This window comes from Euleptes europaea, chromosome 18 (genome assembly GCF_029931775.1).
Source record: "Euleptes europaea isolate rEulEur1 chromosome 18, rEulEur1.hap1, whole genome shotgun sequence".
NCBI lineage: Eukaryota > Metazoa > Chordata > Lepidosauria > Squamata > Sphaerodactylidae > Euleptes > Euleptes europaea.
In genome coordinates, this window is record NC_079329.1 from 1,031,409 (window position 1) to 1,058,857 (window position 27,449).

Sequence of the window (27,449 nt, forward strand, 5' to 3'; positions counted from 1 at the left end):
TGGGAGTGCTTTGATTGTGGGATTCTGCATGGCGGGGGGAGGGTTGGGGTCACTGGGGATGTGGGGGGAGGTAGTTGTTAATTTCCTGCATTGTGCAGGGGGTTGGACTAGATGACCCTGGTGGCCCCTCCAACTCTATGATTCTATTAAGTTGGAAGTGACTTGATGGGACATAGACTCACAAGTCTCCTTCAAAGTGAACCAAGAGGGCTGTGGGGGGGAGGGTGCCCCCTCCCTCAGATCTCGTAAAGTGCTTGGCTCCGTATACTCATTGCTGTATGAACAATGCTTGCTGGGTAGACTGACCTCATTCAAGCTGCAGACCACAAAAACGAACATTTCTCAACCTCTAGAGCAGGGCAACGGACCATTCGTCTGCAATTTTCAGCCTGTGGCAGCCAGATGCTGAGTCACCCCCCAAACATGCTCCCTCAATCTCAAGCAATTTGGAATGTTTCTTTAAAAAAGAAAGAAATGTGGAAAAAATTCCTGGCCTGACTTTTTGTTTTTACAAATCTACAGTCCTTTCATGTCTCACTCATTTATTCAACAATTCCAGATGGGTTGCTGTGTTAGTCCACTGTTTACTCATCATAAATTTATCAAAGATATTTGAGATTTTTTTTAATCACATGGAAGTACATGTCCTGCTGGGTACTCTTCAGTTCTAGCACTCTGCGTGATTGTGTCCAGCCATGTATTAAATTGCTATGAACTGCAGGCCAATTTCCTATCGATAGGAAAGCCCGGAAATGGAGATTTTTCTATTCCTGTCTCTGTCTTGGATGACCTTGGGCAAAAAGCCATTTCCCCAGCACTGCGACTTGCATCTTTTCCCTCCCTGCTCAAACAAACCCTTCCAAAGGCAAGAGACACCGGACTGAGACGGCCCGATAGTGAAGCCGATGAGAGCAAACTCCTCAGGTCAGGATCCAGGCAGTCTCTTCCAGAAGGCAGCAGGCAGCTAGAAGCAAAGTCCAGAGGAAGCCACACCAGAGGAAGCGGGAATGATCTGCCCACCTTCTCATTCATCTGTCGCTCCACTCCATAATGCCGGCACACCCTGAGAGAGAAGCTGTACCCCAGGCCAGAGCCAAGTTAATTAAAAGGGACTGATAAACAAATCCCTAGAGAACATTAAAACCAAATCTTAATTCCCTACAAATTGTGTGTAATCTGCACTCACACAATTCGAATTCTGTGAACAGAAAGGCCACACCCCATAATTAGAATAAATTAGGCATATTAAGCATATAAATTACTCTTCTTTTAAAAAATTCAGAGCAAAAATTATTTTGCTTTTTGATATATGTTTTTAAAATACTTTTTTTTGCAAGGAAATGGCTGGGAGAGTGAGAAAGAGGGTATCAAGATAGTCTCAGCCTTTTCTATGCAGTTATGAAGACTGGAAATGCTTGTCATTTTAAAAATGAGGGTTGAGAGTCTGAGGTCTGCAGCCATGCAGTCTTTGTGGGCTAGCATGGTGTACCTCTCAAACTCTCCCTTGTATCCCTTCCTTGGAATGGGAATCAGGGAGTCTTGTCTGTTCTGGCAGGAAGGGAGAACAGTACTAGTCGTTTAATCTTTTAGATTCAGGGACTCAGTAATTAGGTAGGGGGAAAAATAAGGAAAACTATTATACAGTAATTGTTCAAGAGAAGGCTCAGTATGTACCTGGACCTCTTAAACCACATGTAGATTCTAGAACTTTCTATCATCTGTTAAGTGACTGCTGAAGTGCCGTCAAGTCGCTTCCGACACATGGTGACCCTATGAATCAATGTCCTCCAAATAGGGTTGCCAGGTGGGCGGTGATGGCGGGCAATTGCCTGCCAATCCACTGGGCTGCTCCAGAGTGGGGATTGCGAGTGTGGCCGCATGCAACGCAATTACGTCACTTCCGGGTTTACCCCCAGAAGCGCCACATCGCAGCAGCTGCTTCAGCACTCAAACCCCAAAAACACCAGTGCTGATGCGGTGCTTCCAGGGGTAAACCCAGAAGTGATGTAATCGCACAGTGGGCAGGCACAATTGCCCTGGCTCCACCTAAAAAAACCTCCCACCAATGAAGAGGGGGGACCTCTTCTGGTGTCAGAGGTTGCCACAGTGTCCATTGGTACCATGTTTGGGACCCTCACCCTCCTGTCCCCCTCGTCCCTCTTGGACTGCAACTCCACCAAGTCGCTCCCTGCCCTCGGACAGTGACGAGGCCCCTGCGTGACTCCCAAGTTGTTTCTTTTCGATCAGTCTGTAGAATCATAGAGTTGGAAGGTACCACCAGGGTCATCTAGTCCAACCCCCTGCACAATACAGGAAATTTACAATTACCCTCCCCCCACATCCCCAGTGACCCCCACTACATGCCCAGAAGATGACCAAGATGCGATGACCAAGATGCCCTCCCTCTCATCATCTGCTTAAGGTTATAGAATCAGCATTGCTGACAGATGGCCATCTAACCTCTTCTTAAAAACCTCCAGGGAAGGAGATCTTACCACCTCCCAGAGAAGCCTGTTCCACTGAGGAACCACTCTAACTGTTAGAAAGTTCTTCCTAATGTCAAGATGGAATCTCTTTTGATTTAATTTCAACCAGTTGTTTCTGGTCCGACCTTCTGGGGGCAACAGAAAACAACTCGGCACCCTCCTCTATATGACAGCCCTTCAAGTACTTGAAGATGGTTATTATATTCCTTCTCAGTCTTCTCTTCAGGCTAAACGTACCCAGCTCCTTCAACCTTTCCTCATATGATTTGGTCTCCAGACCCCTCACCATCTTTGTTGCCCTCCTCTGGACACGTTCCAGCTTGTCTACATCTGTGTGTCTGTACAAGTGCGCAGTCAGGAATTTGTAGGGATAGCGCATATACACTGACACAGGGAGCTATGAGGCTTGAAAGCTTATACCCCAAAAATCTTGTTGGTCTCTAAGGTACTACTGGACTCAAACAGCTCTTCTACTGTAGACCAACACAGCTACCCTCTGAAACTGCATACACACACTTTCAACTGTGGGTTTAGTCAAAACAAAACGATCCAGAAGACTCAAACTTAAATCCAGAAGTAGACTTTAATAAAATTAAACCAAACTACAGCTAAACAATTTGGTTTCACCAAAAAGCTGTACATTTTGAATGTGAACATTTACATACATGAACTAACAAATCATCACACAACTTCCAGAAAATGCCCATATTGTGATGCAGTTTTGCCTGGATTTTCTTTTGCACTAAGGTTAAAGCAAGAATCACTCTGTCATGTTTATTAATGGCTGTGCTTGCAGTTCCCGGTTTAATCAAGAAATGGGAGAGAGATGTTTCGCTGCCACATTTAGAACAAGTCAGGTTTAAGATTAAACTCAAGTAAACTCAAGTAAAACTATATTGGCGTCTTCTCCAATAGTTCGGTTGTCCACGTTTGTTTGTTCTTCTCAGTGATCTCAAGGGAGAAATAATCCATCCATCCTTTCAAAAGGCTATATCCCTTCAAAGTGCTACTCTTCAAACAAGGCCAAAGAGAACTCTTCAGGAGAGTAATTTTTCTCCTCAGCAAAGACAGTCATTTCCTGGCTGCCAAAAATTTCTTCTTCATCTCCAAATGCCTTCAACGCATCCGACTCCTCATGTCTCACAGTGACATTATTCAACACCAGATACTTTTCTGCCACCTGAGAGGTTTCAGCCTTGTCCAAGCTACCCTTCTCAGCGGGATGGCCAGATGGCAATAAGTTAGCATTGCTGCTGTCTGTACAGGAACTGGGTTGTTTGGCTTTAGCATCCTTACACCTTGGCACAATAAATGACATCTTAGGACCTTGAAAGGAACACAAAAACCAATGATGACTTTCCCCCCTGGACCACACGGTCATCCTGTGTGGCACAGCAATATCCTCTCCTGCTGCAGAATGCCAGTCCCTTCTGTGGCCTTCTCTTGGCAATGCTAAATGAACTTTAAATAATCATGTGAACCACAGAAATGCTTCAGAACTTAGGAGTTCCATCCCCAGCTGTGACTTCGAAAGTTCTTTCTGGGCCCATTTGTGCATCTTCACCTCTGTGCTCTGGCTGAGCAGGACCTGGGGCTTGTGAAAGCTTCTGCCACAATAAAAGTGTTAGTCTTTAAGGTGTCTTGGTTGCACTAGCTGCAACAGACACACAGTTACCCTGCTGGAAACAACATCTTTTTGGCACCCACAGAACAAACATCTCATGTACACAAATAAAGCAAGAGAGCTGAAATCTTGTTCTTACCTTTGGGATCATCCTGATGGTCCCTTGCTTTCAGCTCAGCTACAGCATTGGGGGGTCCTGCCTTGCTTCGACTCCTCTTTGACAAAGGGGAACTGCTTTCAGCTTCCAACATGCTTTTATTGCCCCCTGCATGAACAAGTTGGAGGTACTGGTTTTATTTCTGTATGAGCCCAGCGCTCAAAGTTGTGGAGCACATGGGAAACAGCAGGCTAGATTGGGCAGGGGTGGAAATGGCATCACGGAGAGTGTAGCTTCCTCAGCCAAAACACTCACTTTTCACACTGGTTTTCTTTTTAAGCTTTCCATCAGGTTTCATCTCTGGAGTCCCACAAAACAGCTAGAATACAGATGCTGTTTGTTAATCAGGTAGCACAACAGACCACACAACTACACTGATACTTCCACAGAACACTTTCCTAATAAATGTCCGAGGGCCTTCTGCGGTGGCCAAATGGAAAAGGGAATCAGTCATGTCAAGAAGCTCCTCTCACAAACATACGAAGCAACATTATGCTGAGTCTATCAAGCTGAGAACTGTCTACTCTGATTGGCAATGGCTCTTCAGAGTCTCAGGCAGAGATCTGACACATCACCTACTTCCTGACCCTTAACAAAATTAAAAACAAAACAAATGAAAATCCCTGAAAATGACAGGGATTGAATCTGGGAGCTTCTGTGTGCAAACCAGATGCTGTACCTCTGAATCACGTCCCTTCCCCAAATCCACAAACCTGGTCTTGACTCTTGTTTGATGTCACAGTGCTTTCATTCCTGCCACCTGGGTCTTGAATCTTCTTGGTGTGAGGATGACAGGTGAGGCTGTCAAGATCTTCAATGAAAAAAAGAGCAGGGAGTCTGTAAGGGACATCCTGGGTACCGTCTGGCTTCTCTGACAACAATCAAGCTTTGGGTTGCACATGCCACTCCAAGCAACAAAGCCAAAATACCTTTGTGGTCTTTCCCATTGAACCGGCTGCAGAATCCAAATATTCTTATTCTCTCCTGGTACAGTAAAGGGAAAGAGCAAGATAGGTACTGATATACTGTTGCAGAAAACCAAACAAAGACAAACAAACCTGGACTGGTTGCAGTACAAAATTAGAATTGTATTTAGATTCAGACTTACACTGTCTGCCTCATTCATCCAGCTACAGCTGCCAGACACTGGCTTAGATAAGGGAATCAGGGGCTGGATGTTTATAAACAAACTCAGAGCTGGGTGTTATCAGTATAATGTAATGATGCAGCTGGGTGACCTTGGGCTAGTCACAGCTCTCCTAGAGCTCTCCCAGCCCCATCTACCTCACAGGGTGTCTGTTGTGAAGAGGGGAAGGGAAGGAGATGGTAAGCCGGTTTGATTCTTCCTTAAGTGGTAGAGAAAGTTGGCATATAACAACCAACTCTTCTTCTACTCCAAAATCACATGTACATCTATCTCCCCCAGTGACTTCTTACCAATGTTAAATAAGATCAGTGCTCATGCTGAGCCATGTGGATCTCTAGTTTAGCTTCCTAAAGGCTCAGGTGGCATCTCCGTTGGCCACCCTCTGTGTCCATTTGGGCAAAAGGGAAAGAAACTGTTGGAGAACTGGATCTGATATTCCAATGGAGTCCTGTTAGAATCTTCACAATTGGGTTTCCTCATCATGCAATAGGAGAGTGCTCACCATCTCCCCTGTTTAACATTTTAAACTATCAGAAGCATGCCATGCATGACTGTGTGTTATTCCATGGCAGACTTCAAGAGAGAAAATTGATTTTTGTCAAAGGTGTTCTAAAAATTAAAAACCAAACCAAGGTGCAGTCTGGGAATGCACATTCTCCCCTCATTTAAATGGGGTCTGCACAGCCCCCCCCCCAAGCCTCACAGAAGCAGGAAATACTTTTTTACACAATGACTGTAAATGTGTAAAATGTGGAATTAGCTGCCAGATGATGTAGTGATAGCTACAGGCATAGATGGCTTTAAAAGGGAATCAGATTCATGGAGGAGAGGGCTATCAGTGGCTACTAGCCAGGGTGATAAGAGGGAACCTCCACATTCAGGGGTAGTCAGTCTCTGAACAGTAGTGCCAGGAGGCAACATCAAGGGAAGGCCTTGGCCTCTATGCCGTGTTGTTGGCCCTCCAGAGGAACTGGTTGGCCACTTTGTGAGACAGGATGCTGGACTAGATGGACCTGCATCAGTCTGATTCAGCAGGGCTTTTCTCTTATGCTCTTATGAAGCAGCTCTGGACAGCAGTTTTCACTTGTTCTAAAAGCTTCCCAATGACAGAACTCCAAAAAGAGGCCAAAGGGTAACATTTACAAATGCAGAGGCTGCCCACCACCCTACCTGAATGCTTATTTGCTCTGCTTCCTTAGCCATCTTTTGAGCACCTTCCAGATTCTTCCTGTCACCTTTGCTCTTGGGCTTAGCCTGAAAGACAAAAAGCCGGACACCGGGGCTGACCTATTATTTCTCTCAGTCCTCCCAGCTGCCAAACAAAAATTATTGGGCTTTTTTGTTTGTTTTTTTGCTTTTCACAGGCTTGTGTACACTGCAAACCGATACAGGTTTAACCATCCTGGCTTTCCTCCAATGAAACTCTGGGAGCTGTAGTTCTATGAAGCACATAGGGAATTCTGCACAATTTCTCTACACACAGAGCCAAACTAGATGCAATGTGTGTTTAAACCCAGATCTGCCACAATCCCATAGAAAGAAGGGCAATGATGTGTGTATGTGTCTAGTTTTAACCTCAAATGGTACCTGACCCCTGCCTTCCGCACCCACAAGCAGCTTATCTCCCTGCAGTTCCTTCCCCAGAAGACTCTTTTCTATTCACTGTGTTCTGATACCACCATGAGCTAGAAGAAAAGTGCATGGAGAGAGGAGCAGGAGCAGGTGATAGGAGGATTTTGCACTCTTTATCTGTGTGCCCCTTTTGCTGTTAAACTCAGGGTTGAGGGGAAAACCCTTTTCCATGTGACTGGGGGAAATCAGAGCTTAAACACAGAGATCTGACGCAATCACATCCAGTTTGGCCCTCAGAACTAGATTCCTGGGGTCAGTATGGCAGAACAGCTTTAAATGCAGCTACATTGTGTAGCTGTAATGTAATGCCAGCAGTCTTCCCTAATTGCAAAATGCAACAATGGTGGAACAATAGACGAGAAGAGGAGGAAGAGTTCGGTGCCCTAAATGCACTTCAGAGGGAATTGGCATGGAGGAGGGGGAGGAATAGATAGGGAATGAACAAATAAAGTTCTCCTCCTATCACTAGAATCTCCCCCCAAGCTACATACACCCTCCCTCCCTTCCCAGCTGTGCCAGCAGGCCAGGGCATTGCTATCCCCAACTCTTCTTTGTTATCTCCCGCTGGTTTGTGTTTACTGTCAAAAGGTATCACCTGTCAGTTGGGCTTCTTTCAATACCCACAACCTCCTGTTGCCTGGTTACCAATCAGGTCATCTTCTGTTGCAATTAGCAGCCACAAACAAAAGCCTCTTTACCAGACAATTTTCCTCTGCATTTGGTTCGCCAAAGTTCCTCAGCATAGAAGCAGAGATCCAAGCCCGGGACGCGGAGTCACCGAAAAATGTCACGTGGTACTTGGACTGCAATTGGAAATAAAATAGACTGTGTTTGGCTGCTGTAGGTGACCTTAATCTACCATATAGCATCCCGGATTCTTTTCAAAGACCCAAGACCATTATGTGTGGCCACCCTTTGCCAGAGCCAAGACATGACTGCCTCTGCAGCTGCTGTTATATGTCCTCTACTAAAGCACAAACAAGTGCATGCTCATAATACTTACAGGAAGTGAATCTGTACGAGAAGAAAATAGGAAATATTCTCCAATGTCAGGATCGGCTTCTATCATACCAGGCCACCTATAAGGCACAGATGAGAAAGAGCAGAAAATGCTATTAAGACCGTACCAGGCCAGCCCTGGTTTCTAATAAGTGCTTTCCCAAGACAGTATGGAGGTATATTTTTAAGAAAAGGTCTCTTTGGTAAAGAAAAATTCTTCCAGAAACCATTCACCTGTGGATACTCAAAAAGCTCAAATGTAAAGCTGTAGTAGATGCTCTACTACTGAATCATGGCCCTTCTCTACAGGTAGAAGGTATGCGCTCAAAGCAAAATGAGACATACAGTAACACACACAAACACATGAAGCCAACTTAAGGTGAACCAGACCCTCAATCCATCAAGGTCAGTACTGTCTAGTCAGACTGGTAGCAGCTCTCCAGGGTCTCAGGCAGAGATCATTCATATCTTCCCCTACTTAAGCATTTTAACTAGAGATTCTAGGGACTGAACCTGGGACCATCTGTATGCCAAGCAGATGCTAGCCCACTGAGCCACAGCCCCTCCCCTTTTGATCCTTTAAGGATCAAAAGAGAAGCACAATATGGACATTTGTCTTTCCCCCTACTATAGCTTAAAGCAGCTGGAAGAAAGGGGGATTTCCAACTATGGAAAGGGCACTGGGAGGAGCAGAGTAGTATGGTCCCAATCTATGTGTATTCCCACGGTGCTAAATTGTACATCTGGAGTTCCAGGCAAAGAACTCCAGCATCACAGGCACCTTGGCCCTAAGCCTACGTCCCTATGACGGGAACGAGTACATATCCCTCCTGCTTTTCACTGCCCTAAACTCTGTCCTTGTATCAAATTTTAGATCTTACTTTCCGACCCCCTGCACTGTTAACCGCCAGCCACACTGAAGGTGCCAAACAAACAAAAAAGTAAAATATCCTTGCCTTGCTTCAAGTAACTCTTTCGAGAACATAAGATGCATGGTGGGCATCAAAGAAGCATATAGCTTATTAAAAGGATTGCCTTTGGGAATTTCCCTTTCTGTGGACGAGAGGCCCCATTCTTGGCCAGTTTTCCATCGAAGGCCTGCAGCTGCTGTACTGGCAAAGGTGCTAAGAAAGCTTGGCTATTCTGGCTAAGTGTCTCAGGGAGGATAAGCAATGGGACAGACTGCAGGGAGCCATTTGACTTGGAATTGTAGATCTGATTACAGTCCAGTGGAACTGGGAACCTTAAAAATAAAATCACTATGGGTGGCCTCAGTCATGCATTTGCACTATAGTGAACATACATGTGGGTGGGGGCATAGAATGGGGGTAACAGTTTGTGCTCTCAGCTGAAACAGAAAATCTGTTAATTTAGCAGAGAGCCACGTTCTTCTCACACTATCAGTGCAATCCTTGACAGAGTTGCATCCTTCTGAACACAATGGGCTTACAAGGGTGTAACTCGGCTTAGGACTGCACTGTACCTACAGTTCCTTGCCACCCTCCCTGCAGCCTGACACAAGGTCCCTCTTTCTCATTTGGCACTTGAATGCCTGGCGCTCATTTTAGGTGAGGCTCAGGAGCACACACGTGTCTTTAGGATCCCAGACTAAGTTTAGGGCAGTGGCACAATATTTTGATATGAACAGAGTTAATTGGGGATGGGGTCCCTACCATGGGTATCCATACTGTTTGGCCCACACAATTGACCCAGGAATATAAACTGCGTAGACCACCTCACTCTCAGACCCCGACCACGTTTCCTCAGGAACGCTGCAGCTGTTGTACTGAAGATCTGCAACAAAGAAGTGAAATGGTAATTACATTTTACAAGCAACCTGTTTCTGTGCTTGTAAGAGGTGGTGGGCACCTAGAAGGTATCAGCAACCTTATTCTGAAGGAGTACAATTTATCATCCTCTTTCCTATGCTGTGGGGTAAAAAGGCTGAGAGTAGATAGGTCACAATTCCAGTGAAATATGTCATTCTCTGAAACACATTGAAACACTCACAGAAAGAGTCCTGACCTACTTTTTAACATTCACAAGTGTGTGGATAGGCCAGGGTCACCAACATGGTGCATGTGGGTGCAACAGTGCCTACCAACACCTTTCCTGGCACCCTCCACGTGTTTTTAGAAAGTGGGCAGGGCCAGGTGAGGCTTGTGCCCAGCTGGCCTTCTGACTGGCTGTGCAGATTAAAAGACATCATGTTAAACAGAGCTTGGCAGCCTTTTTGTTGTTGTGCCCACCACCCTGTGTAAGCATTCTAAAAGTGCCCGCAGGGTCAACAAGGTCAGGGACCCCTGGCAGGTTAACCAGAATTCACACTGGCATTAAAATTGGGATACCTTTTATCATTCAGTCCCATCCTTTATACCCCAGCAGGCAGTGGTTTCTGACGACAAACAACAGGCAGAAGTAACATTGGTACATCTTGCTTGTTGAACGGAGGGAAGCAGAAGTGGCCAAATGCCTTACCTCTCTCCCAGGAGAAGACTGGGCCTGCTGCCTTACCTGGGTTCTGGCTGCAGGACCAGTCATCAGGCAGAACTGATGGGTCTATGTCACTGCAGATGCGCCTCCACTTCCCACAGGCTGGAGAGGAGCACTGAACCCATACCACACACCAACCTGGGATGAGAACAGGCAAGAGCACAATGAACTTTTATGGCACATGCTTGGTGCTACACATGGTATGGTGTGAAGAGGCATCACATGAACTCATGAAGCTGGCTTATACTGAATTGGACCACTGATCCATCAAGGGATTGTCTACTCAGACTGGCAGCGGCTCTCCAGGGTCTCAGGCAGGGGTCTTTCACAGCACCTAAATCCTGGTCTTTTTAAGTGGAGGTGCTGGGGACTGAACCTGGGACCTCCAAGCAGAGGATCTACCACTGAGCCACGGCCCCTCCCATCACTCCCTGGGTATGGTTGGTGTGTGAAGTCTTCTGTCACAGTGTGAAGTCTTCCATCCTATCCTTCTGAATCAAAATGTACATTACCATCACCTTTCTCCAGGGATCCAGTGTGGCAAACAAAATACCAACAGGCAAGAGAACAGAACAAATGAGATATTCAACCCTCCTACATAACAGCACACAGCCACATGGCCAACAATCTCCTGAGGGTAGCTATGTTGGTCTGCAGTAGCTCAATTTGACTCCAGTAGCACCTTAGAGATCAATAAGAATTGCGGGGTATAAGCTTCCGAGAATCAAAGCTCCGTTCATCTGATAGGGAGTTATCTCCCTTTGTTGTTATCTGATGAAGGAAGCTCTGACTCTCGAGAGCTCATACCTGAAAATCTTACTGGTCTCTAAGGTGCTCCTGGACTCAAATCTTGCCAATCCTTCATAAAAGCCTTCTGGAGCAGCACTGATTTGCAAGCTCTTCTACAAATAAGAAGGAGGAGGCCCTTCCAGCTTCCTCAGTAATCTGTCCCACAAAATGGCCAAAAGCACCCTACAATAGGCATAGAAGTAACAAATCAATCTATGAGAGAGGGCACAGTGAAGTGACCAGGTGAGCCTCATGAGCGCATGGGTCCATAGAAGGGCTTCAGAAAGCAGGGTCACTGTGCGAAGATGTGGTTCTAACCTTCAGTTCTGAGGGGGGAATGCGATCCTAGCAGATTTCACAGACCAAGAAAGATTTTCAAAGTAAGGTGTCCCATACAGCTGTGGGTGCACCTATGTCTCCTTAGCATACACAAGGGGCTCAGAGATTTAGCAACATGAGATTCTCCATTTCTTAAGAGACATCCCTGTTTCTAAATTCCGACCCCAAAACAGGCTGCCAGAGACCTAGATTACTGGTGTTGGCAACACACTGGACTAAAGAAGAAGGGAAGAACCTAATAACTCCGGTAGGTTTTATATCATACATCTTCTAATTAAGTGGGCCAAATAGCTTCCTTTCTCATTCTCGCTGGTGCCTTGGCTCTCTCCGTAAAGCTACAGCTGTGTGGCATTTTGGTGCTCCCAAGTTCATCTGACATCCAAGGTCTTTGGCCACCACCTATTTTGTCTACCCATACTGGAACCCTTTGGAGGGGGGTGGGGAGGCTCACTTCCTTCATCTGCTGCCTCCTTCTCTTCCCCCTCCTTTCGCTTTTCCTCTTGGTGAATGATCTGGGCGTTGCCTTGAACTTTTTTCTTGGGCGCTCCTTTCCGGTTTTCTTTACGCCCCCCATTGTCTGCTTCTGGGTTCTCATCTGCCAGGAGACAAAGAAAAACAAGCCCTGTGTGTGTTGTTGCCTCTTTAGAAAAATACCAGACGAGTGATGAGATGGCGACACTGGAGCTGGTGGTTGGAAGAGGAAACCAGGAGCTGTCTAGCAGTCAACAGAAGCAACTTGTTTTTAAACCCTGGAAAGAATGTGGATGTCCACTCTACCCTATGCAGCTGCCCCTTATCCTGATTCCCACCCACCCTGACACATTCTTCGCACAGCCCATGGTGTGGAGCTTTGTCACGACTCCCATTCTTTCCACAGCAGTGAGCTTCTCAGGGAGATCTGCTCCACACAAGAGGCTTACTTTTCTCATTTTTGTCCTTCAGAGGAAGCCTGCTGTGTCTCCTCTTCTCGGGCCGAGGCTCCTGTTGTTCTGCTTCTAGAAGCATCATCCCACCTTCATCCCTGCCTGCTTTTCCAGAGACAGCTTCCTTTGTAGGTGGAAAGGCTTCCACAGTCTCTCTGAAACAAACAGGGAAAGCACAAGCCTGAGTTCAGCCCCCCTTCCCATGAAAAATCATGCCGTCTTAGAGCAATTAAAATGAGCCACAGAGGATCTTTTCAAGGAAGAACTGGGAGTGGGGGGAAAGGGCATGTGGTACTACTGTGACTAGAATTTGAGCGGTATCATTTAGTCCTATCTGGACCAGGGCTTCCCCACCAAGAGCACAAGTGAGAAATACTCTGTCCAGGCTTGTTCCAGGAGGGAACAAAACCAGGCACAAGACAGGTAGTCTTTTTCCCTGCCAGAGCTTGAACCTATTGTGTATGTGTGTGTGCATACACATGTGTGCAGATTTCCAACTAGGGAAACAGCCTGGAGAAGAGAGGAAGAAAAGAGTTAAATCTCCCCTTCCCCAATGCTGAAGCCCAATCCTGACCATTTCTCCCCTTCCCTCCAGCTTTTTAAGGCTAAACAACATGTTTGGAGTCCCACTGACAGAACACTGCATGTAGAGCAGCACTAAATCACTCCTCTCACTTCTAAGAGTTTTGGTTTAGTCTCCTGCGTGTCTACCTAAACAAGTCCAGAAAACCACAACTTCTCTGCCAAGGGAAAGAGATCCTACATGTGAGCACCCCTCAGACCTCCCAGTATTCAGGAGAAAGAGCAGGCACCCACGCTCTGCCTGAGATGCCCAGCTGTTTGTTATGTGTAAACACACACACAGAAAAGAGCCCCAATGCTATTTTTGAAAAAAGAGTAAGGGGGAAGTAGTCCTTCCCCACTGCCCCTCCCCTCCACTTGCCTGGGATGTGTCTTTTCCCTATTGAGAGTAGTGGGAATCAAGACGTGTTTTTAACCTGCATTTTAAATCCTGCAAACAGAGAAGTGGTTAGCAAGGTTTGTTCAAAGCAGTAGGTGGGTGGGGAAATATTAAACACCTCCCCCCGTTCATTTTTCTCTCTACTCAGTTTCTGCCACTCACTAGTTTTTTTTTAATTTAAAACACACAAACAGCATCATGCACAGTTGTAGAGTCAGGGGTTTGCTTGGGAGCAGTTGGCAACTTGCAAGGCTGAAGAGTGGGCATATGCATAGCCTGTACGTGAGCACCACCCAGAGGCCACAAATGTGATTTCATACACATGCAGGCTGCTGCATTCCTTTCTGTTGATGGGGCTGGGGAGTCTCTGGGCATTTTCACAAGCAAGGTTGCTTACATACGGCTGAGAAAAGCACCTCTTGGCCCAAGGCTTAAACTGAGCTGCAAATGTAAAATATCATGTTGATTATAGTGTACATTCAGTCTTTCTCCTACATTTCTGTCCCCCACCGTTGACAACATTCAATTTTGAAAAGGCCTTAAGAAGTTGTGTTTTCAATACTGCATTAATAGTTTGTTATAATTTTATGTTTGGTGTTTTTACTCTATTTTACTTGTAAGCCAGATTGAACAGGTTTCCTGGAGAGGCAGCATAGAAATGTTCTGAACAAACAAATAGGTAAAAGGGGTGTCAGGAAGAAGAAGAGCTGGTTTTTATATGCCGACTTTACCACTTAAGGCAGAATCAAACCGGCTTACAATCACCTTCCCTTCCCCTCCCTACAACAGACACCTTGTGAGGTAGGCGGGGCTGAGAGAGCATAACTGGCCCATCGTCACCCAGCTGGCTTCATGTGGAGGAGTGGGGGAACAAATCCAGTTCACCAGATTAGTGCCCACCCCTCATGTGGAGGAGTGGGGAATCAAACCCGATTCTCCAGATCACCGCTCCAAACCACCGCTCTTAACCACTACACCATGTTGGCTCTCTGTCCTCCAGCACACTGCACAAGAGCTCCATGCAAAGGCTGGAGAGTTCCAGGCTACTTCCACACCAGTAGTTTGGCCGGGCATGGGCATCATGCCATCCTGTGGCAGTCCAGTGTGCTTCCACATTGGCCAGTCATTTTCCAGATCTGACTTGTGGTGATTTTTGTGAAATGTAAAACACCAGTGGCTGCCTCAGGTAGTCCAGTGTGGACAGCGAAAGTGCTAGTGGGGCTTCTTGTGGCCAGTGTTCCATTAAATTGTCCTCCTTTGCTTCTGCTTCCAGCTTAATTAATTATTTCCTGTTCTCATACTCCTGAATCAATCGTTAATTATTAGCCTTTGGAGTTTTTAAAGGGAAATGAAGTATTGCTTTTTCAGACAAGGACGCTTTGGTTTTTCGGGTGATTGTTATAACACTACTACAAAACCATGACTATTGTTTTATTATGTCAGGTTCTGATTGGTTTTAACTGTCTGATTTTATTGTACCTGGCATTGAGCAACAAGGGAAAACAGTACAGAAATAAAGCAAATAAAGACATTAATAAAAATGTACAGTAGCACAGCAGGCAAACATTCAAAGGCAGAGCTTTTGTCAGCATGCCGAAAGAAACTTCATCTGCTCAGTCAAGCCTCTGCTAAAAACACAGGAGCCTTGCCAAAATTGAAGCTGCAAAATCTACTTTACAACTAGAGATGTAAAACTTTCAAAAATTTGAAACCACAGGGGAAAGAAAAAACAGAAATTTTGGAAAAACTCAAATATATGTAATACTTACTGTCCTCTCAAACCTAAACTAATTTTACTTCTTTAGCAACATAACATGCATCATTTATAACTTAGCATATACAATTGCATTATTTGACATATTTATGGAACTTAAAAGTTATAAATTTCTTACAGTGCAATCCTAAAGAGAGTTACTCCAGTCTAAGCCCAGACTGAAGAAATTCACCTTAGGACTGCACTACAAGCTGCACTACAAGCAAAATTGCAAATATACCCAATACTTGAGAGAAAACTGCAAGCTGATGCACCCTATGCTGTCTTAGCACGTGTACCTTAATCTTTGCTATCTGGATAGAGAGTGTTCAGTTCTCAATGAAACTGTCAGAGTTTTCATCTGGGACTTTGGTGAAGTTTCTGCCAAATCTCCTTCTGATCTTTTCTTCCCTCCAGCAAAGTAGGGCAATAAACTACTTGTTACCGGATCTGTGGGTATATCTCACAGTGGTTAGAAGGAGAGGTGAAATAGTCAACCACAAGGTCAACCACAAATCAGGTCAAATGGACAACAGGAGGCATGTTACAGTTGAAAAGCAATGAAAGCCCTGCCTGCTCTCCTCATGAAGATTAGGTGCAGAAATGCTTGGGTTTAAAGGCTGCATATGTCTACAGCATGCCTACCTTTAAAAGCATTTCAATTACTGAAGAGAAAATATTTCAGAGGAGTTTTCTTTTAATATCCCCCAAATTTCAACTTTTTCCTTTGGAAAAATTGTAAAATAGGTCTCAGAAAAAAACCTAACCCCTCAAAAAAATTATGTTCCCCCCCCATGCCTTCACATTTCTATTTACATTTCTGCCAAGTATATATCTTTATTTATTTTATTTATGTAATTAATTAATTTGTATCTCGTCCATCCCTGGCCAAAATCAGGCTCAGGGTGGCTCACACCAGAGATACAACAAGGTAGAAAGCCTTTGTTCACTGCACCCGATGATAGATGGAAAGAAAACAGACTTGAGAAATCAATGAAACAGATCAGATTCATCTAAGGGTTTGTGTATTTGTTTCACTTTGGTTTATGATCAGGTCCTCTATAGAAAACAACCACACACCAAAACTGTAGACACTACAGCACAGAGTAATTTCCCCGGCTGGAGAGTGCCTCAGAGAAAGTGCAGAATGCTCTGCCTTCAGTGTGGAATCAGGACAGCTGCCGTACACAAACAGGATTGAGAAACTTACCTTCCCAGACTGTGTTCCTCAGCTGAAGGAGCTATCTTCCTAAAGTCTTCTGCAAATAAAAAGTTAAATGTCTTTAAGCAGCTTTGCAAGCTCAAAGTTTATGAGTTCATAAAGTCTGAAGAGTGAAAGTAGGTTGATGTTGTCTTGTGTGACAGTATGGATAACCCCTAGATATGATCTTCAAAACTTGACAGACATCTAAAGCAGATTGTCCAAGATCAAGTATCTAAACCCACTGTGGTTTTTCGCTTGCATCCCAAGAGCTAAAGTGGCCGACAAGCCAAGCGAGGTCAGCCAGCCCAGCTCTGCACCATCTACCTCTTAACCACCCCCCTTTAAAATCTCACACTCCTGCTTTCTGCTGGCACATTATGTTACTGCTAGAATGACAGGGCCATTTGGAAGGAAAATGGAGGCACAGTACAAGATACTTGGACTGCTCCGTCCCATTCACTAAAAAAAAAAAAATTAAAACCAGATAAAATTACGACCAGCTCTGTGCAGCAGCGCAGATTGTAATTCTCATTGTTAACATTGCAGCTTCTTTTAGGTTCTTTTAAGAACCTAAAGCAGCTGTTGTGTGTGCTGGGTTAGAACAATGGCCCACGTACTCCAGCACCCTTTTTCACACCATGGCCAACCAGATGTCAACAGAAATCCTACCAGCAGGGCACAAAATCCTCCTACTTTTCCTGTCCCCCACAGCACTAGAATTCAGAACATTACTGTCATGTAGATCTATCAGTGGCTACTAGGCATGGTGACTAAAGGCAACCTTCATATTCAGAGGCACTCAGCCTCTGAATCCCAGTGCCAGAAGGTAAGGGGAAGGCCTCAGCCTCTATGTCAGTGGTTCCCAAACCTTTTGGGTCACCGCCCCTCTACCCTACTCTGTAAGAAACATTATTCAAAATAGGGGTTTGCATGACACACGAAAGAAGATAATAACAATAAAATTTCAAAACAGTAACAATTAATTGCACATCTATTCAAAATCAAATTAAAACTTTTTAGTTGAAATGTATTCAACAGAAATGATGAACTTGATCCAATGGTACCAGCTCTTCAAAGTCTGGGGGAAAAATCTGATAGTTTCCCCCAAATTTGCCAGCATGGTGCCACAACTTGATCCATTGTAAATTAGTGAACAACACAGTTGAAGGGGCCACCTCTAGCGCCCCCCTGCTTGCCTCTTAGTGCCCCCCTAGGTAATCCCACCAGCCTCCAGGGGGTGGTACTACCCACTTTGGGAACCACTGCTCTATGCCCTGTTGCTGGCCCTCCAGAATAGCTGGTCAGCCGCTGTGTGAAACAGAATGCTAGACTAGATGGACCCTCACTGGTCTGATCCAGCAGGGCTCTTCTGACATTCTCATGCCTATGAACATGGCAATTCCATTGAGCCATCAGGGCTAACAGCCATTGACAGACTTCTCCTATTCAATGAATCTGTTTAATCTCTTTTCAAAGCCATCTAAACTAGAGGCCGTCACTACATTCTGTGACAGTGAACTCCACAGCTGATTTACTATGTGAGTGAAGAACTTCTTTTCTCGAGAAGTACTCTTGCCCGTTCTCAAGTTCTCTCTGTCAGCGTACCTATGCACTCCTCCAAAGACTTCTTAAGTACACTCTCAACAATCTCTTCAAATACTGAGTCCTTGAGGCAATCGTCTTCCTGCCAAAAGATGAGCAAATAGGGCAGTTACAACAAGCCTGCGGCAACTACTGTACACAGGACAGTAAATACAGAGCCCAAGCCAGCACCCCTTGCTTACACAAATACGTGGCTGATTGATCAGGACTGTGTAGTAGGGTCTTCAAGTGCAAGAGAGATCCATTCTCTCCTCCAGTAGGAGTTTTATCTAATGGTTTCCCATGGCACCACTCTCTCATAGTCCCAAGTTATTTCCACACATTGGTTAAGTGCATTAATGTCTGGGCGGGGCCCTTGTTTTTCATGACTGTAATTTAATATCTGGCTGGAGAGGCCCTGTTGAACATCAGATGTACAACGTGTACAAATAATATCAGTGTTCAGTAACTTTTAAAGTAACATGTAATTTCATGCAAAATATCTCGGGGGAGGGGGGAATGAGAACATCTTGAGGGCTGTAAGTTTGGCTGCCTCTCAGGGAAACAGAGGTCTTAATTAGCTGTGGCTTTTCATCTGTGCTTTCTCAAACAATACAATTCTAATCTTTCTTCTGAGAAGAAACAGCACTGACACCGGAGCACAAAAATGGCCCCTGAGGCATGGACATCATCTGTCTTACAGTGTCTTACAGGGGACTTCCAAATGGAGTTTTTGCTCCAATTTGGGCTCCCAACTGCAAAGGATTCTTTATGAGCTTCCACACAGCACCATGGCTCACCCATTCTCTTTCCATGCTTTCCTCCACAATTTCTCAAACTACCTTTGATCCACACCAAAGCTCATTTGCCTTCTGCACAGAAGCCATGCTGCACTTCAAAAGGTGCCACCCACTTTGCCACCATTACCCTGCCCTGTCACCCCTCAGCTGGCATTTCCCTCCCATGAAACCAGGGGAATTTTTTGGGTGCCCCCCACAATAAGGTAAAAGGTCCCCTGTCAAGCACCAGGTTATTCCTGACCCATGGGGTGACGTCGCATCCTGACGTTTACTAGGCAGACTTTGTTTACGGGGTGGTTTGCCAGTGCCTTCCCCAGTTATCTTCCCTTTACCCCCAGCAAACTGGGTACTCATTTTACCGACCTCGGAAGGAGGGAAGGAGGGAAGGCTGGGTCAATCTTGAGCCGGCTACCTGAAACCGACTTCCGTCAGGATTGAACTCAGGTCGTGAGCAGAGCTTCTTTTTTTTTTTTTTTTTTTTTTGAGGTCCTTTGAATTTAATTATATGAGCAAAATATTTGGCTACAGTCAATGTAACTAAATTCACACCCGCCAAGAGTTTTTTTTTTTTTTTTTTTGAGGATTTTATTCATTATTGAAAGGGGTACTTGACTGCAGTACTGCAGCTTACCACTCTGCGCCACGGGGCTCTTCCCCCAGCAATAGCTGGATCATTGTAACAATTTACCTATTGGGTCCTCTAAATTTCAACTTTCGCTTGTTTAGAAAAGTAAGCCTCTAGCTCTTCTTGTTGCCAAGTTATACCTTTTCTATTCTTTCTCCAGAACAAAGGGGGTAGAGATGTACTTTTTTAAAAAGCTGGGAATTCAGAGGACCTAATAGATGGTTATAATGTTACAATGGTATAGCCATCCAGCCTTTGTTGGCTTTTTGAAAAGGCCTCTAGTGGCATGGGGAGAACAGCAGCTGTGGAGAAACAGGGCAGAGCAAGTGTGGGGAAACCCACCCCTGCAAAGCCCCCTTGCTGCTGTGATACTGCCTTCTCCTGGGTGGAAACCCACCCCTTGGTCCATCCAGGTCAATCTTGTCTACTCAGACTGGCAGCAGCTCTCCAGGGTCTTGGGCAGAGGCCTTTCACATCACCTACTGGCTGGTCTTCTTAAACTGGATATGCTGGAGATTGAACTAGGGACCTTCTGCTTGACAAGCAGGTGTTCTGCCACTGAGCCACAGCTCCTCCCAGTTGCTGTGTGGAATACTCCACAATCACATGGGATTGTAGAAGTGTAGAACCAGAAGTCACTATTTCATGGCTGAGTTTGTATCTGGGCTAACCAGCACTCAACCACCGAACTTGTTTTCAATGCCAAGAGTCATCAGTGGGGCATGTTGAGGCATAAAGACAGCAGTGCTTCTGTGTACCCTTTCCTTACCCACTCCAAAGGGGCAGCAATGTTATCTGTCATAGCAAAACAACAAAGGAGTGTTGTGTCGCCTTCAAGACTAACAGGTGTAGTTTGCATAAGCTTTCCAGCAGCTGCTGGAGTGGGCTCTAGGCCCCAAAAGCTTATGCTATAATAAATCTTCTGGCACCTAAAGCCACCTTTTGTTTTCCTCAGCCGTGAGAAGCTACACCCAGCTCCCTCCCTTCCTCTACGCTTTGGTGGTGCCTTCCAAGAATAACTGGGCTTCCAAGAGGGCCTCTTTCTCCACCTTGCTTCCCAAACTGCAGTAATACTTCTGGGGACTTCCACATGGTGTTATTGTCCACCTCCAGGTTTTAATAACTGACAGTACATATATCACTATAGCGTTACAACACTATAGCAACATACAAACTGCTGATCTAAAAAACCATGCAAAAAGTCTTGTGGAGGAAGATGGGGGGGGAATGGAGGGCACAAGGGGGGGGGGAAGGGAACTACCCCAAGCTAGATGAACACATGAAGCTGCCTTCTACTGAATCAGACCCTTGGTCCCCCCCCCCCCTTGCTGAAAAAAGCCCTTTCAGGGGGGAACATGGGAGGCCCATCAGTTCTCCACTGAGCAGCAATTCCTTTTCCTCTCAAGGGTACCTCTCCTGCTGCCGGTTCCTTAATGATAACCAGATCATCACAAGCTCTGGGGACACCACATGGTGAGTTGCAACTGTGCCGGGCGGGGAGGAAGTGGGGGGTGGAGAAGATGCAGTCTGATGCTGTGTAAGGGGCTGCCTTGAACACATGAAGCTGCCTTATACTGAATCAGACACTCCCCCCCCTTTGGTCCCTCAAAGTCAGTATTGTCTTCTCAAACCAGCAGCAGCTCTCCAGGGTCTCAGGCAGGGGTCTTTCACATCACCTACTTGCCTAGTTCCTTTAACTGGAGATTCTGGGGATTGAACCTGGGACCTTCTGCATGCCAAGCAGATGCTCTACCACTGAGCCACGGCCCCTCCATGCTGAGGCTCCATGCTGTCCCTGTGCAATTCCTCACTGCCACTGCAAACTCAAGGGGCCAGATCTACCTTTCCACCTACATTCTTGGTAATGTCTCGATCCTTCTTGTGCTTTCCTTCCTTTTCTACTTTAGTGCTTCTCTCCTGCTTCTTATCTTGACCTTTCATGTTGACCTTCGGACAATGTGCTTTTATGAGTTTGCCTGCAGATCCATTGCCTGAAGGTTGGTTCAAAGGAATAGCATTTGCTTGGCCTTCTTCTTGTTTCCTGTGAAGCTCTTGTTCCCCTTTAACAAAGGGAGTGTTGTGTTTAGTTAATGGAGGGGTAAAGAGTTTCTTTGACACCTTCTGGAATTCTGAAATCACAGACAACATCATATATTCATCAGTGAATAATATACTAAGGAAAATTGTTGCTACAAAAATTAGTCTTGCTTTTACTACAACGGACTAGCAGTGTGATTCTAAGCAGACCAACAAGATTTCCGGGATATGAGCTTCTAAGAGTCAAAGCTCCCTTTACCAGACACCCTTCACCAGACAAAGGAAGCTTTGACTCACGAAAGCTTATACCCCCAAAATCTTGTTGGTTTCTAAGGTGATACTGGCCTTGAATCTACCTGTTCTACTGCAGACTAGCACAGCTACCTTCTGAAACTATCCTAAGCAAAGTTACACCTTTCTAGCCAGCATGGTGTAGTGATTAAGAGCAGCAAACTCTAATCTAGAGAGCTGGGTTTGTTTCCCAACTCCTCCACATGAAGCCTAGTGGGTGACCTTGGGCTAGTCACAGTTCTCTCAGAACTCTCTCAGCCTCACCTACCTCAAAAAGTGTCTGTTGTGGGGAGGGGGAGGCGATTGTAAGCTGCTTTGAGACTCCTTAGAGAAAAATGGGGTATAAAAACTAACTCTTCTTCTAAGTCCATTGACTTCAATGGAATTAGCAGCATGTCACTTTGCTTAGAATAGCACAGTAAGGAAGCTACTCTGTTACAGTATATAATATTTAATAATATGCCTCTACCACGGGGCTGACTTTTTACAGCTTGAGGCAGGAAATCCTACACATGTATTTTCCACATGCCAGTGCTTCCCTATGGAAACCTCAATGTTGCTGCAGTTTCCAATGCAGTGCAGCAGCAATGGGCCTTCTTGATGAAAGCTTTCCCCACATTTCCCCTGCCCCAGTCCACACAGTGGCCATTCCTCCCTGCGCTACGAAGGTGGGAGAAGCAGCTAGTTCAGAGAGATTTTTCAAACCGGTAATAGACATATCAATATACCATTATATTGATATGCAAATAACCAATGGAAATAATTTGTTTTTAAAACCCTGCAGTGGCATGGGGAGGGCAAATGGCTACTACGAGGACTTCAGCAGGGAAAATGGCTGCTGTGTAGGTAGAACTGGGAAAATTCAGACATTCCCATCCATATAGCACCCAACCCAACGTTGCTGTGATCTTTCCCAAAGTATTGCAACAAAGCAGGTTTGGAAAATCACTGTAAGGTCAAGGAAAACCCCGGTGGTGCATGGACGCACCATGGTGGTGTGAGGAAATGGGGAAACCCCCACTTTCCAGTAGCATTGAAGCTGGGCCAAATAACATATGTGCAAGTTACGAGGGTAACATTACAATTCACCAGGAAGTTATCCTGTAGAAAAGCCTTTTAATATTGTTTTATTAATGATGGAGGAAAAAATAAGAATTTCTTTCTGTTTGGAGCATGTGGGCTCCCTCTCCCCTACAGCACGGAGGAGGAGGAGGAGGAGGAGGAGGAGGAGAAGAGTTGGTTTTTATGTGCCAACTTTTTTTACCACTTAAGGGAGACACAAACCAGCTTACAATCACCTTCCCACAACAGACACCCTGTGAGGTAGGTGGAGCTGAGAGAGCTCTAACAGAGCTGTGACTTGCCCAAGGTCACCCAGCTGGCTTAGTGTGTAGGAGCGGGGAAACAAATCCAGTTCACCAGATTAGCCTCTGCTGCTCATGTGGAGGAGTGAGGAATCAAACCCGGTTCCCCAGATTACAGTCCACCACTCCAAACCACTGCTCTTAACCACTACATTATTCTTGTCAATTTCCCTCTCCTGTTTTTGTAAGAAGCAAAATTAAGGAGTTTCAGTCACAGCCTTTGGGAGAGCAGGAACTGGATTGAAATACATGGTCTTCCTCTCCCTAGCATTGGTGTGCACATATCTAGCCCACTATTTAAAAAGAGGGAGGGGAACTCAGGCATAGCTATTCCTTCATTGCCCATTTAGAATCCTTGGGGACAGAACATTCTTTTTATTTCCTTGAGAAATTTACTTAAAGGGGGAAAATGGCTGTTCTGATTGCAGGATTGTATTGATAAGCAGCCCCAGTGAAAAAACAGCCCCTCCCTGTACTTCCTTTAAAATAAATAAACAGAGTACAAACTGAGTTTACCATCATTGCTGTTCTGACTTGCCATTATAGAACTGTGTGTCTTGGAGGTATTTGTTTCCCATCCAACTTTTTTATTAAGAAGGGGAGAGAGAGAAGAGAGCAAGCAATAAAGGCACATGTTTAACTGGGTTTCCATAAAAACAAAGCTGTAATGCTCCTTGTGAAAATAAAGACTGGGAGAGTACCCAGGATTTTCCCTCTACCCTTACTTCACATTTAATCTAATCGCCATGAGTCGGAAGTGACTTGATGGCACTTAACACACAATTGTATAATTTAACCAAGTTGAAGTATGTGAGGTCCTCTCAGGGCAAGGTCACAAAAATATGGAATAGAGGGTATGATAGTTATTCCAAAATAATTTAACCAAACTGAAAGGGTGTTAAAAATGCTTGAACAAAAGCTTTCTGCTTTTAAGAAAAAGAAGAGTTGGTTTTTATATGCCATTTTCTCTACCTTTTAAGGAGAATCAAACCGGCTTACAATCTCCTTCCCTTCCTCTCCCCATAACAGACACCTTGTGAGGTAGGTGAGGCTGAGAGAGCTCTAAGAGACCTGTGACTAGCCCATGGTCACCCAGCTGACTTCATGTGGAGGAGTGGGGAAACCAACCCGGTTCTCCAGATTAAAGTCCACTGCTCTTAACCACTACACCATGCTAGCTCCCACCACACTTAATCCCAGTACAAGAGACGTCAACAGGCTAGGGCACTCCCTACCACATACTGATTTCTTCCTAATGGAAGGATCATGTATTCCCACATGAACCTGCACGGTTGTCAGCAAAGATTTTCTGCAGAGGCCCTGACAAGTGTGCCCCCAACTTCAGAAGTGATGTGGGTGGTCACCAGAGACAGGGGTTTTCCCCCTTTCTGGGTTGGGAAATACCTGAAGATTCTGAGGATGGAGCCTGGGGAAGGGAGGGTTTGGGGAGGGACTCCATTAGGGTATATCATAGAGTCCATCCTCCAAAGCAGCCATTTTTTTCCTAGGGGAACTGATCTAGGTTATCTGGAAATCAACTGTAATAGTGGGAGATCTCCAGGTGTCATCTGGAGGTTGGCAACCCTACACTTCCATTCAGAATCCCACCCACTCACCTCATGCAGCCTGGTGCCTAGCTTATGTTTAGGCATAAGAGGGAGGGGCTGTGGCTCAGTGGTAGAGCCTCTGCTTGGCATGCAGAAGGACCCAGGTTCAATCCCCGGAATCTCCAGTGAAAGGGACTGGGCAAGTAGGTGATGTGAATAGACCTCTACCTGAGACCCTGGAGAGCTGCTGCTGGTCTGAGTAGACAATACTGACTTGGATGGACCAAGGGTCTGATTCAGTATACGGCAGCTTCATGGCAGCAGGGAAAACTGACCTTTTACATCCAGTAGCACCTTAGAAACCAACAAGCATTTTGAAGTATTAGCTTCTGAGAGTCAAACCTCCCTTTTGTCAGAACCTTTGACTCTTGAAAGCTCATGCCCTGAAAATCTTGTTGGTCTCTAAAGCGCTAGTGGACTCAAACCGGGCTACTGCAGACCAGTAGCGGCTACCCTCTGAAACTATCTTTTATGCTTTGGGCTGGTTTTACCTGATTACATTAAGGTGTGATTGGGCTTTTCCTAACTAAAATATGGACATGAGCCAAGCCAGGATGAAGCCAAATTTCATAGAATCACAGAGTTGGAAGGGATCGCCAGGGCCATCTAGTCCAACCCCCTGCACAATGCAGGAAATTCACAACTACCTCCCCCCCACACCCCTGGTAACCCCTACTCCATGCCCAGAAGATGGCCAAGAACATAAGAAAAGCCATGCTGGATCAGACCAAGGCCCATCAAGATGCCCTCCCCTCTCATGATCTGCCTAAGGTCATAGAATCAGCCTTGCTGACAGATGGCCATCCAGCCTCTGCTTGAAAACCTCCAGGGAAGGAGAGCCCGACACCTCCCGAGGAAGCCTCGTTCACTGAGGAACCGCTCTTAACTGTTAGAAAGTCCTTCCTAATGTCTAGACGGAAACTCTTCTGATTTAATTTGTTTCCACTGGTGCCTCCATTAGTTGGGATTATGGCCAAGGCACTGGGAAAGAAGGGGAACTGCAATATGGGGCTATGATTCCCCCCCCCTTTGCCACAGAAGCTCGCTGGGTGACCTTGGGCTGGTCGCACCCTCTCAGCCTGGCCTACCTCCCAGGGTTATTGTGAGGATAAAACTGAGAATGGAGTGAGCTACTTTGGGGTCTTCGTTTCCCCCCCACACCCGGGATAAATGAAGCAAATAAATGGCAAAGGGAGTCCCAGAAAGGCTGTGGGTGAAACGGGCACGATCCAGTTAAACGGAGAAGCACTTCGAAATCTGACTTTTGTTCCAGCAGGTACAGCTGAAACAGGGGGCTTCACCCGCCTCAGAAACCCACAGTGGGAGTTAAAAGGTTGAGATTTGGGCCGGGACCTGGCCGAAGGGACGCCCGGCCGGCCCGGCCCTGGGTCAGCCCGCTTCGCCGGCCCTGGAGGCCGGTGGCGGCTCCCCCCCAGGCCTCTTCCGAGGCCAGGCGTAGCCAGATTACTTCCCCTTTTTTTGGGGGGGGGGTCTTTCTTCCACATTTGGGATCCATTAATGATGGGGATCCACACTCCACCACGGCGAGGAGACCCCCTCTCTTGTGCCTGGGACGCTGCTTGTGCGCAGAACTGCAGTTATCCCTATTTGGAAAGGCATGAAAGAGGCAACAGGGAGCCAGCCCCGGCAGGTCTACTTTGAAGCAAGTCTCGTTTTCGTCAATGGGGCTTACTCCCAAGGAAGCGTTGTTAGGACGGGACTGGCAGCACAGAGGTTAAAAACAAAATGTGTTTCTATCCCATGTCACCAATTTTGACAGAATTTCGCCTCAGCCATCCGTTATGAGGTGAAAAGGAGCCTTTTGGGGCGATTTGTTCCTCACTGGCTATTTAAAACCAAAGCGGAGCTCCGTTTAGTCGCCTCACGAGAGCGAAGGGCCACGAAAGAGCCGAGGGCCGCTTTTCCCGCTCGGACCTTTGGCGCCTTTTCCTCCCCTCCCCCACCCCCGTCCCCGCTCCTTTTGCGCCTCACCGAACCCGCGCGCTCTAGGGGGGCAACCCGAACTGCGCATGCGCCTCGACTCTCTTCCCCCTTGCCAGAGCGGACCCGATGACTCAGGGCAGGAAAGCGAAGCCGCGCTACAGGCATGCGCACTTGGATTCCAGGCTGAAGCTCCCGCCCCACCGTGGTGTTTACTCGAGCGCGGCTCCCTCCCTTCGTTGACCAGGCCTCGGCCCCACCCCTCCGAGACAGGGACTCTAGGCATGCGCGAAGTGCTTCTTCCCGACCACCCGTTGTTTACGTATACAATTTAGGAGTGGGGCAGGTAATTTCAGGGCTGGGGATTTTCTGGGCCTTAAAAAACAGGGGATATATCATTAATTCTGGAATGCATGCATGGGAGCATTTATTTATTCAAACCATTTGCGTGCATTTCCCTCTTACCCGAGGAAAGAAGAAGAAGTTGGTTTTTATATGCCGACGTTCTCTACCACTGAAGGGAAAATCAAACCGGTTTACAATCTCCTTCCCTTTCCCTCCCCACCCCACAACAGACACCCTGTGAGGTAGGTGGGGCTGAGAGAGGGTGAGTAGGCCCAGGTCACCCAGCTGGCTACGCATGGAGGAGTGGGGAAACCAACCCGGTTAACCAGATTAGCCTCCGCTGCTCACTTG

At 46.2% G+C, this 27,449-nt stretch overlaps 1 protein-coding gene across 1 annotated transcript; it reads right to left on the reverse strand.

Moving 5' to 3' along the window:
• Positions 1 to 3,488: 3,488 nt before the first annotated feature.
• On the reverse strand, positions 3,489 to 21,454 carry ZCWPW1 (zinc finger CW-type and PWWP domain containing 1). Its single transcript, XM_056863605.1, has 13 exons — positions 21,368 to 21,454; positions 18,113 to 18,191; positions 16,514 to 16,562; positions 12,587 to 12,744; positions 12,114 to 12,261; positions 10,761 to 10,765; positions 10,560 to 10,676; positions 9,719 to 9,839; positions 8,050 to 8,125; positions 7,745 to 7,849; positions 6,585 to 6,668; positions 5,197 to 5,251; positions 3,489 to 3,812 (listed from the first exon to the last, which is right to left on the reverse strand). The coding sequence occupies exons 1-13, from the start codon at positions 21,452 to 21,454 to the stop codon at positions 3,493 to 3,495; spliced, it is 1,404 nt and encodes a 467-aa protein (XP_056719583.1). The 3' UTR covers positions 3,489 to 3,492.
• Positions 21,455 to 27,449: the final 5,995 nt, after the last annotated feature.

Coding starts and splice junctions, on each gene's coding strand:
- ZCWPW1 (XM_056863605.1), bottom strand. CDS start 21,454: ATGAAAGGTCAAGATAAGAAGCAGGAGAGAAGCACTAAAGTAGAAAAG. Junction 12,745..16,513: donor GAGGAACACAGTCTGGGAAG/GTAAGTTTCTCA, acceptor TGTTTGTTTCAG/AGAGACTGTGGAAGCCTTTC. Junction 6,669..7,744: donor ATGCAGAGGAAAATTGTCTG/GTAAAGAGGCTT, acceptor TTTGTCTTTCAG/GCTAAGCCCAAGAGCAAAGG.